The sequence below is a fragment of the Palaemon carinicauda genome, chromosome 38 (genome assembly GCF_036898095.1).
Source record: "Palaemon carinicauda isolate YSFRI2023 chromosome 38, ASM3689809v2, whole genome shotgun sequence".
NCBI classification, from domain to species: domain Eukaryota; kingdom Metazoa; phylum Arthropoda; class Malacostraca; order Decapoda; family Palaemonidae; genus Palaemon; species Palaemon carinicauda.
The window spans coordinates 1,681,680-1,699,613 of NC_090762.1; the positions used below are offsets into that span (position 1 = coordinate 1,681,680).

The 17,934-nt window shown below is 42.6% G+C and overlaps 1 protein-coding gene across 2 annotated transcripts in view; it reads right to left on the minus strand.

Moving 5' to 3' along the window:
* LOC137630373 (UPF0764 protein C16orf89 homolog) overlaps positions 1–17,934 on the minus strand; it is a 163,335-nt gene that overhangs the window by 32,726 nt on the left and 112,675 nt on the right. For both annotated transcript variants that reach the window (XM_068361806.1, XM_068361805.1), the window contains exon 4: positions 13,334–13,488. In XM_068361806.1, the coding sequence (XP_068217907.1) occupies positions 13,334–13,488 (155 nt within the window). The remainder of the gene's footprint in view (positions 1–13,333; positions 13,489–17,934) is intronic.

A 17,934-nucleotide genomic window follows, 5' to 3' on the forward strand; every position in this document is an offset into this window, starting at 1 on the left:
TCATAATAGAGTCTGCAAACGAAATGCTTGGAAACGTTCGCAGGAAAACACAGCGATGGGTCATAGATGAAATCATGGATATGTGCAACAAAAGAAGAGAACTGAAAAAGAACAAGACCACACCCACCGGAGCAACAGAATACAGAGAAATCAACCGCAAGATAAGAAAAAGCATGAACCAAGCCAAAGAAGATTGGATTGGAAAACAGTGTACAGAAATTGAGGAAAAGCTCGAGAAGAACAACAGTAGGCGAGCGTTCCAAATCGTGAAAGATCTAACAGAACCAAAGCAAGCACGAGTCAGTACCATCCAAGACAAAGTAGGGAACTGCCTCACGGAAGAAGAAGACATACTCAAGAGGTGGACATAGTACTGTTCCGACCTTTACAACTACCAGACCAATGGAGATCCCAATGTAACATTGTACCACAAATCATCTAACAACGACGACTTCCCAGTTCAGAGAGAAGAAGTGGAGGAAGCGATCAGATCGCTAAAACATGGAAAATCTGCAGGAGTAGACAACATCCCTGCAGAACTTATAAAGCAAGGCGGAGAGACAGTGACTGACATCCTCACTAGCATCTGCAACAAGATTTGGCAGACGGGTAAATGGCCCACACCCTGGACACAGTCCCTCATCATCACACTTCCCAAGAAAGGCAACTTACAGCAATGCCAAAACTATAGAACGATTAGCCTTCTCAGCCACGCAAGCAAAGTGATGTTGAGAGTCATTCTGAACCGACTGAGACCCCAGGCAGAAGAGATCATTGCCAAAGAACAAGCTGGGTTTAGAAGAGGAAGGAGCACAACGGAACAGATTTTCAATCTTCGAGTTCTGTGTGAGAAGTACAGTCAACACCAGCAAGACATCTTCCATGTGTTCATTGACTACAAAAAGGCATTTGACTGCGTATGGCATGATGCCCTCTGGGCCACAATGAACAGGTACAACATGGGACAAAAACTGATACAGACAATCCAACAGCTGTACAATAAAGCAACCAGCGCGGTCCTTGCCCAAGGCAAAATAGGCGAAGGGTTCCACACTTCAGTAGGTGTCCGCCAAGGCTGCCTTCTGTCACCAACCCTGTTCAACATCTTCCTTGAACAAATCATGACAGATGCACTCGAAGATCATGTGAGCACAGTTAGCATCAGAGGACGAACAATCAGCAACCTTCGGTTTGCTGATGATATTGACGGCCTGGCAGGGAACGAAGATGAGCTGGTCAACCTCGTGAAACGTCTGGATGAAACATCAACCAGATACGGAATGGAAATCAGTGCTGAAAAAAACAAAGCTAATGAGAAACAGCGACGAACCAATCAAAGCAAAAATCGTGGTCGATGGTCAACAACTTGAAACAGTCCAATAATTCAAGTACCTTGGTGCAATCATCAGCCAAGAAGGATCCAAACCAGAAGTCCAGGCAAGAATCGCGCAAACAATAGTGGCGCTAACAAAACTGAATCCAATCTGGAAAGACAAAAACATCGCTGTCAAATCCAAATTGAGACTATTGCATGCCCTAGTCATTTCCATCCTTCTGTATGCTTGTGAATCCTGGACACTGACGGCAGAGCTACAGAGAAAGATCCAAGCTGCAGAAATGAGATGCTTCAGACGAGTGCTTGGCATTTCGTACATTGAATGTCACGAATGAGGAAGTCAACAGAAGAGTGAGACAACACTTAGGACGCTATGAAGATCTGCTGTCCACATTGAAGAGGAGAAAACTAAAATGGTATGGCCACACAACACAAACAAGCGGCCTGTCCAAGACAATTCTCCAGGGAACAGTTCAGGGGAAGAGGAGAAGAGGGCGGCAGAGAAAGAGGTGGACAAACAACATTGCTGAATGGGCAGGAAAAACCTTCGCCCAGACCCACGCACTCGCACACAACCGTGACAAGTGGAGGCTCCTATTGTGGTGCTTCACCATGCAGCGCTCCTACGATCCTGGTGGATTATGGGATCGGTAACGGTAATTCATTCTGAGAATATCCACGTGCAGGATATTAGTTTAATACTTTAAAATTATTGCACTCTTGAACATTCCCCTTGACATTGAAAATTGGTATCAATATACTTTTCCTTCACACCTCTAGTCTCATTCCTTAATTAAAGATCTTTTCCATCAGATTATATAGGACTTCCACTCCTTCTGATGCTTTTTATACTACAAATGGGATCAAGTCTGGTCTTATTGCCTTCCCATTCTTTATCTTTTTTTTAATGTAGGTAAACACCTCTCACACAGGGATACCTATTCCCATGTTAACATGACCATCGTCTCTTGTTCAAGAAGGTCTTTCCATCTCTCCCAAATGACTTCTTCATTCCTAAGTGATGTATCATTTTGATTTTTAATTTTCTTGATGTATGATACCTTTTGTACTTTCATTTCTAACCTTTGATAGCTTCGACATTTTCTTCAGCACCTCTTTTGTTCCCAGTTCTGTAAACCCTTATTATATGACCTTGTGTTGGCTTGAGCTACCACCCTCTTTACCCTATGTGTTTATTTCTCTAAGTTTGTCCCCAACCTCCTATAAATGTGATTCTTACCATCTTTTCTTTCATTACCTTCTCCACACCTTTACCCACAACAAGGTGCCATTTACCTCACGTACCACTCTAGATGTTTCTCCAATTCCTCCCTTTTCATGTTTCCTGATTACCACTTATGTTCCCGCAAGTCCTAAACATTTTTAACTTCTGGTTCAATTTCCTCCAACACTTTCCTTTAAGACTCTTTTCTCTTCACACAATCCTTTGGTAACAAGTACCATTTTATTTTCATTATTCCTTTTGTTTTGGTATAACTTTCACTTTTCAACTTCAAATACAAATGTAATAGTCAGTATTGGGAGACTAAATGGTCACATGGGGTAACTTTGCAGTTAGTGACATTAAAAAAATATCTTTGTAATGACATTAAAAAATCTTTAACTTCTCCAAAAGAAAAAAGTAATCTATATGAAAGCACCTACCATAACACCAGTAAGTAATTAGGTGTTTCCATTTCTTTTCAAAGGATATAATTACCACTATTGCCACATCTGATGGCTAGGTAAAGTTTCCTATGCTCTATCCCTCTAATTTACTCTCTATATCCTCTGTAATTCAGAGGAAACACAACTATAATACTTGAGAAGAAACTGCTGAATGTGCCGATATTGCTGTAAAATTCTATGTGCATTGCTTGGTCCAAAAAAATAATTTTAACAATAAAAGTTATTTAAATATTTACCCGATAGTCATCATGCTTTAATCACCAAAGCCACTGGCTTCTCGGCCTCTAACAGATAAATGGTGCTAGTACTGTATAGTATAAAACCTTCTTTAAGAACACAATCAATGATATTAAGTCACCAGTATGGTAGGTGGCCTACACTAACATACGACTACTGATTGCACACTATTTGATAGATAACAATTTTTAAATTATCTATTTAATCACTTACTTCAACTAGTCTTTTCTCTGCCTATTGGGTCTACTGGGTATCACAGAGGAGGGAGAGAGAGAGTGGAGTAGAAATGCTTGATGTCGGAAACTCGTTGATTTGATGATTAAAGCACAATGACTACAATCATCATCATCATCTCATCCTACGCCTATTGACGCGAAGGGCCTCGGTTAGATTTCGCCAGTCGTCTCTATCTTGGGCTTTTAAATCTATGCTTCTCCATTCATCATCTCCTACTTCGCGCTTCATAGTCCTCAGCCATGTGGGCCTTGGTCTTCCAACTCTTCTAGTGCCTTGTGGAGCCCAGCTGAATGTTTTGTGAACTAATCTCTCTTGAGGAGTGCAAAGAGCATGCCAAAACCATCCCCATCTACCCCTCATCATGATCTCATACACATATGGCACTCGAGTAATCTCTATTATAGTTTCATTTCTAATCCTGTCCTACTATTTAACTCCCAATATCCTTCTGAGGTCTTTGTTCTCAAATCTACTAAATCTATTGGAGATTGTTTCATTATCATACCATGACTCATGTCCATGGAGTAACATGATGACTACCAGGTAAGAATAATTTTAAACTTAAATAATAAAGTACCTTATATTACGTACAATGTTTAGATAAAAAAATAATTAGATATTTAGTGGGTGAGATTCATTTACCTTTTGCTATCTTCAAAGAAGATTTCATAGCAAAAATTACCGATATCAAAAGTGCTATATGACATTATATGAAAGGATCTTATTAGATCCTTTGTATACTGAACTATACTAGTATTTGTAATAGCTGCTTAAAGATTAAAGGTTTAAAGGGTTAAAGTTTGTATTAATCTTGACAATTCTGACCAGGCCTTCTCTTCAGATGTACACGGCATAGTTCCATTATAGAACCCACCAGTTACAAAAGTCATTGCTCAGTGAACTACATTTAATGAGTCAGTCTAATGTCAAATATAGTGGTCAAATGTTGTCAAAGTTTGTGGAACATCTTTGGGAATTATGAAATGTCTTAGGTCATCGATCATCGTAAAAAGATTCATCAAATGGGAGAAACGGCATAATGTGAGTCAACTTATGGTTTCAACTTCTTCCTTTCCCCTAACACTTACAGTTTTAAACTTTCAAAAAGCTTCCGGAAATATTTCTTTCTAAACCCTAAATTTTCTTTTGTTACTAGGCTTCATGTAGGTACAAAGTTATATAGTAACCTTTTTGTTTTTCGCATTATTTATTTATTCCTGTCTTGAAATTTTTCACAAATAGAATTAAACAAAAATTACCAGCCCAACTTTTCTAGATATTCCCCATAGACCATAACAGAAGTGTTATTCTGTGAATTATGAATAAACACTGTCATGTTCTAAATGCACAAGACAATAGGCAAATCCATCTACATTGGTATACAAAGATTTGTCTGTCTTTTGGCATAAGTCTGGTGGTATATGCAGTATGTCATTCAGGCTTACATATTATCCCAGACTGTTTTAGACTCAGTGGGTAAAGATGCCACTGAAATAGTTAGAGGAGTCTTAGGCATTATGACTGGCACTAAAGAGGAAGAATTGATCAAGCAGTGACCAAGAAAGAGTAGAGCCAAAATCTTCTACCTGGTCTCAACAGAAGAAGAAGCCATAGATATAGATATAGAAACGTGAGTTTTTGCCCATATTTCCAGTAGACCTTCCCTCCCCATTAGGTCTATAAATTTATAATTCAAAACTATCAGAAACCTTAAATTCAGATATACCATTAGTCAGCACACTGAAGCTTAAAAATTTCCAAATTAACACTATCATAAGTCTAAAATTCTTATGTAGCAGGAGTCAGCATATTTCAGAACCTAAAAACATCCTAATACTTTACTACTAAACAGTAAAGCAAATAAATGTTCAGATAGGCATATAAACCAACAACAATGGGAAGATATGAAGCATGAATAGAGCACAAAGAAGTACAGAAGTTACTAATGGCGTGGGTGGTGGGTCGAAATGAGGTCTAATAACTACAACATCGACTGTCACTAGGAGCCCACAGTTATTGCACAGTAATGACAATATTAATGTGCTTTAATTGAAAAGGTCACACCTCAAAGAGGTAGTAGCTAATACAGATCTGCTAGATAAATTGAAATTTACCGTAATGGTTATATGGGTACCAATTAGCACAAGATGTGCACATATGACATCTATGAGATTGACCAAGATGCTGCAAATAGAAACGGGTATTTCCTGCCATTAAACAAAATGTACAGAATGGAGAGATTTTGGAAAACCTTAATTTCTGGGGCGACCTGTGACGGCCGGTGAAAAGGGTAATTCTTTACACTTTTCTGATATAAATCCTCCAAATATACCAGAGAAAGATAAAAGCATAGAATGCAGAGGTTACTGCCCTCGCGCGAGCACCTTGTGGGTGTCGTGTATAAAACAGGGGCGTGTGAAAACCACTATTCACAGGCTGTCTTCCATTTAGATAATTCCTTCATCAAAGGGAAGGGCTGTAACAGAGGCCCTAGAGAACACACTTGGACCACGCCACCGACACCTAACACGCGCGCCCTCTAGGACATCCTTCTGTTTTGGACTTGCTCGCTTAGTTCTGTTGCTTGTGCTCTCGGTATTTTTTCCCGTGTTTGGCGTTAATTCATCATGACTGATGCTGCTACTTCACCTTTACCAATGTTAAGTACCATAGTTTGTTTTGACGCCTTTTTTCAGTACTGGGTATTTGTTCTTTCCAGTAATGTGGATTTTAATTTTGGGAGAGGCTTGGCCTTCCTCGGCAGCCATTTTGGCGTTGTTCGCTTCGCTGGTATTTCAAGTTGATATTGCCCATCTGGTACTCTGTCATCTAGGTTATATCACTTACGATTTATGACCATTATTATTACCATTATTTTATTATTGTTTTTACTATGGTATTCTTTTGCTAGCAAGTCCAATTTGGACGAACGAAGAATAACGTTCTTGCCTTTGTTATAGTTTAAGTATCCGCCTCGGAAGGTGGTCGTTTTTTAGACTATATCTTTATATTTATTTGTTACGCTGTCGTTATTCTTCGTTCTTGGTTATTACAATTTGATTATTATTCTTATATCATATTATTGTGTGCTTTTGGTTCTTTATAATGTAACCATGAGAGCGTGAGCATGGAGTTCTCGTTTTCTGTTACTACAGTTAAGAGTTACCCTTTCTCTCGTTTTCTTTCTTAATCTCGAGTAAGAAGAGGTGGATTTCCTGTTTTCCGTTTTATACGCTCACGAGTTATCCCTTCCCCCTCTCCTTCTACGGGTTTATGATATTACGTTTGATGATATTTACGTTTTATTGATGTGGTTACTGTTAATATCGCTAGCATTATTAATAGGTTCCGTTCGTGTATGAGTCATTACTTTGGGCTCGCTTTATGCCGCCACCCGTAGTTCCGTTCTCTTCGGAACGTTCACCGCCTTGAGTTATACTCCGCTATAATGAATACTCATTGGGTTGGAAACTAGTCAGATATTTGGAGTGCAACGGTGAAACCCGGCGCTAAGACTCCGGATCTCCATCTTCACCGGAGATCACACAAACGTTCAGCATTAAGGTTAACATTATCTTACCGCTGATGTTCACAATTTCATTATTACGGACCTTTGTCATCGGATCTCCGGCTTCACCGGAGATCACTCAGACGTTCAGAACCGAGGTTAACATTATTTTACCGATGAGGTTTATAGTTACATGTTACGTGGTTACTGTACTTGACTTTAATATATTAATTTGTAGCTCTAGCTAGCAATTATAGAACCATGTTAGGCACACATAATTAATATTATCTATTTCTTTGATTCATCTGTTCACTGACCAGAGTCTCAAGGAACATCCAGACTTAAGTCTCCTTTCTTTTACAGAAGGTCCGCTGCGCTGCCAAGGGCTGCCCCGCTGCTTTTAATGATCCCCTGGGCCATGACCTATGCCGGTCTCATGCGCATTGTGCCATATCCTTCTCTCGGGAACCGGGACAAGCCCCCTACATGGTATGGTTCCCGGAGTCATGCACGCTCTGCTACGAGCTGTCATCCCTACTCCTGAACGGTGATGTAAGTTGGTTCTAATTTGTTTCTTTTGGTATCCTTTGCGATGAATTAATTGGTTCTTTATATATATATATATATATACATCGCTTATTGCTTCATCATTAATCCACTCACCTCTTTCAGTCCTCTCTAAATTTGGACTTCGAACCCATGGTTGAGCAGGTAGGTGGTGATGAGTTGGTGGACTCCCTTTCATCTCTCACTCCTTCCTCTACTTCTTCCTTTCACGGCTTTGATAAGCCTACGGCTTCTCCTCGGAATCCCTCCGTTCCTGTACGACCCAAGGTGAAGCCACTACGTATCTTTAAGCCTTCAGCTTTGCCATTATCTGCGTCACCAATCCCTGGACCCTCAAAGGATCCTGATGTTCATATTACTTTACATAAAACCATGACTACTAAAAAGACGAGGACCGCTAAGTCCAGGGCTTCGTCAGCGGATCGTGCTCAGGATCTCTCCTTCTCCGCCGACCTGATCAGGAATATTGTTAAAGAGCAGATACAACAGCAGATACAACAACATTCTAGGGCAAGCCAAGGAGCTATGACGGAGCTCAAAGATATGGTGGCGAATCTGATCCGTTCAGGAACTCAGATGCCTCCTCCTTCAGCCCCAGATGCTTCGAAGTTACCCCCCTTCGATAAAAACGACCCATGGAGGTTTGCCTTACATGCTCCATATATAGATGGTGCCATAACTCTGGAGGGCATAGGCACCCGCCCTCTAGAGGACCTAGAATTCCCATTCAACGGCTTCGTCCGTTTGAAAGAACATGCCTTGGTTAGCTTAGACAAGGTACCGAAGGAAACGGTAATATTTCCTAAAGAGCAGGCCCAAGCTGTCTGGGCCAGGATGTTGTCGGAGTGGGGGTGCGCTAATTCCAAGCTCACCCCACACAAAGGGGCCTACACCATGTTTACAACTGCTCCCGTTATTACCTTACCTATTACGGATAAAGTGGCAGGTCTTACTTTTCAAGCTGTCAAAGAAGGTTCTGCAATACCGGCTCTTAAAGAGACGGACCCCACCTCCATGCACATCCCAAGTACCTCTATTATCTGGGACGATGCTTCCTCTACTTTCACAGTAGGGAAGTTAGACCCAGACTGCGCCTCTAATCTGTTTTCCGAGAGGCTTCCCAAATTACTGGAGAATCTTCTCAAGACTGAGTTTGAGGCACGGAATAGGTTAGCTAGGTCTCTCCACTCCATTACCTCCGCGGAGTCTCTAGCCTTGCTTTATCCGACTGAGACCTTGTTTTGTATATTCACGAAGAACCTGTCTCTGTCCTTCCAAATCGACCTACACGAGTTCTGCTCGGCTCGGGTTAGTTGCAGGAAATACTTTCTGTCTGAGGCCTCGATCAGACATGAACCGAACAGGCTGATAGCTTCCTCCTGCTGGGGTAAAAAACTCTTTCCTCTGGAGGAGGTGAACAAGGTTCTGCAAGACGCTGTGAGAGCAAACCAAAATTTGCAAGTAAGGTGGGGCCTCACTGCCAAAAGGAAGGTCGAAGCCCAAAAGCAAGCTTTCTTCAAGAAGAAACAGAGATTTACCCCTTAGAAGACGAACCGGGGTCACTACCATCAATCGTCAGTTACCCACTCGTCATCACAGTCTCCCTCTGCTTCGACGTCTCTGCAACCGAATCCCCCTCAACAGGTGGTCTACCTCACTGCTCCCCCAGGTACACAACCCAACCCTGTTTGGATGTCCTCGCCTGCATACAACCCTAGTTACGAACCCTCAGGTTCCTTTCGTGGACACCAGAGAGGTAGCTACAGGGGTAGAGGACAGTTCCGCCAACAAGGCGGACCTAGGACAAGGGGTGCTCGGGGAGGGAAGGGACCTAGATTCACTCCCTCACAATAATTTAGTCCCAGTAGGGGGGAGACTTTACCACTTTCGAGGCCATTGGATCTTCAGTCCGTGGGCTCACAGCATAATCTCCAAAGGTTTGGGGTGGAAATGGTCAAAAGGTTCTCCTCCTCCACCAGTGACCTTCTTCCAGAAACCCACTACCATACTGAAAGAATACACCACAGAGTTACTCAGGAAAAAAGCAATCAAACGGGTTCGATCGCTGAAGTTCCAAGGCCGCCTGTTCACAGTTCCGAAGAAAGACTCGTCGGCATTGAGAGTGGTCCTGGACTTGTCAAAGCTAAATTCTTACATCCTCTGCGACAAGTTCCGGATGTTGACTATCTCTTAGGTACGGACCTTACATCCCCGTGGGGCCGTCACCACCTCTATCGATCTTACCGACGCCTATTATCATGTACCAATAGCTCGAAACTTCTTTCCTTACCTAGGTTTCCGTCTAGGCAGGAAAGCCTTTGCGTTCAAAGTCATGCCCTTCGGCCTCAACATTGCGCCCAGGATATTCACAAAACTGGGAGAGACAGTGTTAGAACAACTCAGGAACCAAGGGATACAGATCATTGCTTATCTGGACAATTGGCTCATTTGGGCTCGGTCGGCCCTGGAATGCAACAGAACTACGAAGAAAGTACTTCGATTTCTCGCCAACCTGGGATTTCGGGTCAATCTCCAAAAGTCCCGCCTACAACCATCAGGCCACTTCGAACGGTTAGGCATTCAGTGGGACATTTCGAAGCACAAGCTGTCTCTCCCTTCTAAAAAGGTAAGAAAAATAGCTTCCAAGATCAAGAATTTTCTCAAACACAAACGGGTGTCCAGAAGAGCCTTAGAAAGAATCCTCAGCCTTCTCCAATTCGCTTCAGTAACAGATCGCCTACTAAAAGCCAAACTCAAAGACATCAATCGAGTTTGGAGAAAGAGAGCTACAGTACCTTTAAGAGACAAGGTCTCGAAGATCCCCTCTGTCTTGAAAATGAGACTACACCCATGGTCCGAACCGAAGAACCTCTCCAAATCGGTTCCTCTACAATTCCCACCTCCACAGGTGACAATTCATACAGACGCGTCTCTGAGTGGATGGGGGCGTTACTCCGAACATCAGATGTTTCAGGGCTCTTGGTCACCAGCCATGAAACACTTCCATATCAATGTTCTCGAAGCCATGGCAATGTTCTTGACCCTGAAGAGACTCTCTCCTCCGAGGTCGACCCACATCAAAGTAGTGTCAGACAGCACAGCGGTAGTACACTGCCTCAACAGAGGAGGATCCAAGTCACCCAACCTGAATCAGATCCTGGTCACTATCTTCACCTTGGCAACAGAAAAGAACTGGTTCCTGTCAGCAACTCACCTAGCGGGAGTCCAGAATGTGATAGCGGACTCACTATCCAGGATGAAACCACTGGAATCAGAATGGTCTCTAGACATAATTTCATTCCGGTGGATACTCAGGCTGGTTCCGGGCCTCCAGGTAGATCTATTCGCAACTCAGATGAATCACAAACTTCCTTGTTATGTGACACCAAACCTGGACCCTCAGGCTTTTGCCATAGACGCATTAACCCTGGATTGGAACCATTGGAAGAAAATTTACCAATTTCCCCCAGTGAATCTTCTAATGAAAGTTTTACACAAACTACGCTCCTTCCGGGGGGCAGTGGCTTTAGTAGCACCTCACTGGCCAAAGAGCAGTTGGTTTTCTCTCCTCCTCGAGTTGAAACTCCTCCCTTCCTGATCCCGTTCCCCAAACTGACCCAAGTAATCCAAACTCAGACTGTGTCAGATTCCTCAAGGATAGCCAAAACCCTAACTTTGTGGACTTCATGAAATTTGCAGCTCATAGAGACGCAAACATTGACCCGGAAAACGTTCTCTTCATCGAATCAGACAAAAGGGACTCGACAATTCGTCAATATGATTCGGCCGTTAAGAAACTAGCAGATTTCCTAAAGAATTCAGACCATACTCGTATGTCTCCGAATTTAGCCATCTCGTTCTTTAGGTTCCTATTTGACAAAGGCCTAGCAGCTAGCATTATAACCACCATCAAGTCAGCTTTGAAGAAGATCTTCCTTGTTGGGTTTAACATTAACCTGGCGGATTCCTATTTCTCATCTATTCCAAAAGCGTGTGCTAGGCTTCGACCTTCGGTTTGGCCACAAACGGTCTCTTGGTCTCTGAACGATGTCCTAAAATTTGCGTCGGACACGGACAATGAATCCTGCTCTTATAGCACTCTTCTTAGGAAGACTTTATTTCTAACGGCTATGGGCTCAGGTGCTAGAATCTCAGAACTAGCAGCTCTCTCACGAAACCCGGAAAACATAGATTTCCTCCCTTCAGGCGAAGTACTCCTTTCTCCAGACAGAGCTTTCCTAGCTAAAAATGAGGATCCGCAAAATAGGTGGTCCCCTTGGAAGATTATCTCTCTTCCCCAGGATCCTTCTCTGTGTCCAGTCACTACCCTCAGGGCCTTTTAAGCTAGAACTACCACCCGCTCGTCTGGCTCCTTGTTTATCAGGGAACAAGGAGGTACTATTTCCATTCAAGGTATCAGACAACAAATCCTCTACTTCATTAAACATGCTAACCCGGAATCATTTCCCCATGCTCATGATATACGGTCAGTAGCTACCTCCATCAATTACTTCCAGAACATGGACTTTGATGACCTTAAAAAATATACGGGTTGGAAATCTCCTATGGTTTTCAAACGCCACTATCTAAAGAACTTACAGGCCCTTAAATACCCAACGGTTGCAGCGGGGAGTCTTATCTCTCCCCATTAATCTCTGCTTATTCCTTTCTTCCATCTCTTCTCTTCTCCCTCCAACCCGCCACTCACACCACGTCGTCACTCTCCTGGGTGGTTCGTTAGCCCTAAGATATTTACCATGTTTAATTCCTATGCTTTAACTGTTATTGTATTTACCGTTCCTTTAATGTTGAGATATGCTTACACATGTAAGATTTGATGCCTTTTGCGTTTGGACACTCAGATGTTTCCTTGTCTTCATATTTATTTAGCCTTACGTTCCCTATGTCCTTTGGCTAGTTTGTAATTTTTATGTTTACTTACAGTATTATATTATATTATTGTCTTACATGGTGTTTGTAAACTTTATTGGGCTTGGAAGGCATTCTCTGGTATATTTTCACCAGCCGTCACAGGTCGCCTCAGAAAAGGGATTTTGACGAAGGAAAACTCTATTTCTGGGAAGAGACCTGTGACGCCCGGTGAAACCCTTCCCGGTTATTTTGTACGGACCCACCCTTTCCTTGCCAAGCCATATGTTCTTGCAGAAGGATGTCCTAGAAGGCGCGCGTGTTAGGTGTCGGTGGCGTGGTCCAAGTGTGTTCTCTAGGGCCTCTGTTACAGCCCTTCCCTTTGATGAAGGAATTATCTAAATGGAATTCAGCCTGTGAATCGTGGTTTTCACACGCCCCTGTTGTATACACGACACCCACAAGGTGCTTGCGCGAGGGTAGTAAATTCTGCATTCCATGCTTTTATCTTTCTCTGGTATATTTGGAAGATTTATATCAGAAAAGTGTAAAGAAGGACCCTTTTCACCGGGCATCACAGGTCTCTTCCCAGAAATAGATTTTTCCTTTGTCAAAATCCCTTAATTTGCAGACTTAAATATAATGGTCATTAACATACTGGAACAACCAATTAATGCAAATTAAAATGTCTTGTATATCTACGGAAGAAAATAAAAATTACAAACAAAATATCCAAAGAGGATAAATATAATATAATCCTTCAATTATTTTAAAACAACTGACATTACTGGAATGATAAGTTGAGAATACAAAATATTACCCCAATGAACATACAGAATAAGCAAAATAATGGTATCATACGTGTACAAGGCGATCCACTTTTAACTCACCATTTCTGCAACAACAGAGTAAAGAATCTGATGACAAAGAATATACTTTTCCATTCCAGGTTTAGTCATCACACGTTGGCAGTAATCACTCATTTTACACATCATTCCATCAACTGGTTCAAGAAGCTCAGCTAAGCACTTGTCACTTTCCTCCTCTGAAATATTCCAATTATTTCAACATCATTAAAAGTTTTCACTTGACTTTGAGTAAGCATTTATCAATTGCTTTATAAACTTATTTTGAGAAATGGTTTCATACAAATCTAATTCACTGATCAAAAGACTAGTATTCAATCTTACTTTAGCAAGAAATATTAACCTTTTTGGTTGGATTAGATAAGGGATTTTGACGAACGAAAAATCTATTTCTGGGCGAGAGACCTGTGCCGCCCAGTGAAATGCTCCTTAAGCACCATTTCTAAGGTATATAAATGCTATATATTACCAGAGAAAAATTGCATAGGAATGCCAGGTTGAACCCAGCTCGCTCACCTATATAAGGTGTCAGTATATTACTGGGGCGAGATAAATCATAACCAGAGGCCTCGCACCAATTAGAGATTTCCTCTTCAAAATCCCTGAAACAGCCAGGTGCCGTTCAACGTCTATGCTGCGTAAGCTACTACTACCAACCCAACCCACGCTAGTGAACTCACTCCCTAGAGCACCCCAAGTTTAGGGCCCAAGCAGGGAGGGATTTTGAGGGTGGGTTCACTGGGCGGCACAGGCCTCTCGCCCAGAAATAGATTTTTCCTTCATCAAAATCCCTTTTTTGGGCTCAAATAGTACAAGAGAAATAGTGAAATAGTACAAGAGAAATGGTCCCAAACTTGGAAATATCCTGAGAGGAAAACAATTAAAGACATGGTAACATCAAATGGTTTACTCAATAAACGTATATAAGAATAGAGGTATATCCTCTCTAATATTGAAAAGTAATAAAGATAACATTAAATCACTCTCTTAAGGAGGGGTGACAGGGACAGCTAGGTATTAGTAGTCACAGGATAAAATCTAAATTGCAACATGATTGAAAAGGTAACATGAGTGAAAACAACAAAAACAATTCGTGGAATAAGAGCAATTGATATGATAAAATGTTACACTGTACTGGTATAGCTCAGGTAAAACAAAACCAAAACCCAAGGTAGGAACTGTAAGTAAGGCAGGTAAGAGGAAGAAGATAGCAAGATATGGTTAGTTAAGACTCAGCATGTTCAGGTGGAACCACATTCCCCGCTGATACTGTAGCGTATCTAAGGGCTTCCAGAGGTTTTAAATAGTGTCGCTTAAATACTGTTGGGGACTTCAAGCCTGTATATTTAGTAAGTTCAGTGAAATTCATGTAATGAAAGTAGTTAACTGAGGTAGCTACGGCTCGTATATCATGGACATGACATGGGGGAATGAATCAGGATTAGCCTGTTTAATGAAATATAAAATTTGTTGCCTGATCCCTTTGAGGGTAATGGTACCACCATGTTCTCTAATGAATAAGGGCCCTGAGGACTTATAGGAGGTTCTATTTAAGTAGGATTTCAGGGTGGTTACGGTACATAGTGATGGGTCCGGAGGGAGTGGAACAATCTTCCAGGAGGACCACCTATCCTGGGGATTCTCATTTTTGGCTAAGAAAACTTTGTCAGAAGAGAGGAGAACTTCCCTGACGAGAGGAATTCAATATGCCCTGGTCCCTAGTCAAGGCTGCAAGTTCTGATATTCTGGCGCCAGAAGCTTATAAGGAATAAGGTCTTCCTTAGCAAGATTATATAATCACACGAGTCATTGAGGGTCTCGGATGCCAACTTGAGGACATCATTCAAAAACCAGGAAACCGAGATACTACCGCTAGAGAGTTAGGGGGTCCTTTGACTGGCCAGACAGTACCATATTGGATCCTTCTCTCTGGTTACGGTTCTTTCCCTTTGCCTACACAGACACCGAATAGTCTGGCCTATTCTTTACAGATTCTCCTCTGTCCTCATACACCTGACAACACTGAGATTACTAAACAATTCTTCTTCACCCAAGGGGTTAACTACGGCAATGTAATTGTTCAGTGGCTACTTTCCTCTTGGTAAGGGTAGAAGAGACTCTTTAGCTATGGTAAGCAGCTCTTCTAGGAGAAGGACACTCCAAAATCAAACCATTGTTCTCTAGTCTTGGGTAGTGCTATAGCCTCTGTACCATGGCCTTCCACCGTCTTGGGTTAGAGTTCTCTTGCTTGAGGGTACACTCAGGCACACTATTGTATCTAGTTTCTCTTTCTCTTGTTTTGTTGAAGTTTTTATTGTTTATATAGGAAATATTTATTTAAATGTTGTTACTATTCTTAAAATATTTTATTTTTCCTTGTTTCCTTTCCTCACTGAGCTATTTTCCCTGTTGGGGCCCCTGGGCTTATAGCATCCTGCTTTTCCAACTAGGGTTGTAGCTTAGCATTTAATAATAATAATAATAATAATAATAGGGCGAATAGATGGTTTCAATCTGGCGCAGGCTTTTGGGATTCATGAGAATAGTGGATCTGTTAGGTCTATGTTAAACCCGATATGGAAAATCTTCTTTAGAGCAGATTTAAGCGTGGTAATAGTGTTGGCTGCCAGACCTGATTCAAAAAGGGACCTGAAGAAGGTTACAGTCAGATTCATAGTCATTAATTCGACCTTTGAGTCTTTCAAAAATTTTGCAAGCTTCCTAACCGCTGAATCGTATTGGCGAAGGGTGGAATCCCTTTTGTCAGACTCCAAAAATAACGTATTTTGCGGATCGATGTCTGCGCCTTTTTGGGCTGCAAATTTCATTAAGTCCATAAAGCTAGGGCACCCTGAATGTTTGAGGAAGCGAACACAGTGCAAGTTTGTACTATTTGCGTAAGAATTGGGTTCGGTATCTGATGGGGATGGAGACCCAATTCCAGGTGTTGGGCCAATTGGGAGCCACGAAAGCCACTTGTCTCCTGAAAGTCCGGAGTTTGTCCAACACCTTCATCAGCAGATTTACCGATGAGAACACGTAAATCTTCTCCCAAGTGTTCCAGTCTAGGGACATTGCGTCCACGGCATAAGCCCGAGGGTCCAGGTTTGGGGCTACATAACATGCTAGTTTGTGATTGGACTCTGTTGCAAAGAGGTCTACTTGGAGACCTGGGACCTGGTACAGGATCCAACGGAATGACTTTAGATCTAGAGACCATTCCGACTCCAACGGGGTTATCCTCGAGAGTGCGTCCGCCACTACATTTCGTACTCCCGCCAGGTGGGCGGCTGACAAGTGCCACTGATTTGATGCCGCTAACGAAAAGATCGTTAACAACACATGGTTGATGTTGCCTGACTTGGAACCTCCTCTGTTTATGCAGCGGACTATGACTTCGCTGTCGAGAACCAGTCTTATGTGTTGTTTCTTGGCTGGGGATAGCCATTTCAGAGTTAGTAAGACCGCCATGGCTTCTAAGATATTGATGTGTAATTGTTGAAGCATCGTCGACCATAGTCCCTGAACTTTCCTGTGCTGGGAGTATCCTCCCCAGCCTGTCAAGGAGGCGTCTGTGTGGATAACGAGTTTTGGAAGTGGGTATTGCAAGGGGGCTGACTCTGCCAGGTTTTTGGCCTTTGTCCAAGGCTGGAGTCTCCTCCTCAGAATTGGAGGAAGACGAGCTTTCTTGTCCCGATACCTTTCGTTCACTCTGGAGCGTCAAACTCTGTTTATGTCCATCAGTCTGGCCTTCAGTAGGACATCTGTCACTGAGGCGAACTGTAAGGAGCCCAAGATCCTCTCCTGGCCCCTTCTGGACATCAGCTTGTCCTTGAGAAAACGTTTCGTGCTCTTTGCTATTTCCGTTCTCATGGCTTTGGGGAGACATAAGGTATGGGAGTGGAGATCCCACTGTAGTCCTAGCCACTGAAATTTGGACTCTGGGACCAGCCGAGACTTCCAGAATTGATCTGGAACCCTAAGTGTTGTAGGACTTGAATTACTTTGTCTGTTGCCTTAAGACAGTCCTCGACATTGTCTGACCAAACGAGCCAGTCGTCTAGGTATGCAGCTACCTGAATTCCTTGGGTTCGTAACTCTTGGATTACTGTTTCTACCAACTTTGTGAAAATTCTGGGGGCAATGTTGAGCACGAATGGCATTACTTTGAACGTGTAGGCCTGGTTGCCTAGTTTGAATCCTAGGAATGGACAGAAGTGCCTTGCTATCGGAACGTGATAGTAGGCATCTGTAAGCTCTATGGAGGTGGTGACATTCCCACGGGGAAGTAAGGTCCGCACTTGAGAAACGGTTAGCATGCGGAATGACTCTTTGATTGTCTGAGCCTTTCTTTGGCACGCTGAACAAGCGACCTTGAAATCTCAAATGTTTTGCTTCTTTGATTGCGTTCTTTTGCAGAAGATCTTGAACAAATAAAGTCAGCTCCTCCGTTGGAAGTTGATGGAATCTGGTCGGTGGATGGGGCCCTTCTATCCAACTCCACCCCAGACCTCTGGAAATTATGCTGAAGGCCCAATTGCTGAACTTCCAACGGTGCCGGAATGCATAAAGCCTTCCCCCTACCTGAGAGCTTTCAATAGCTTGATGTGAATTTGCCTCCACGT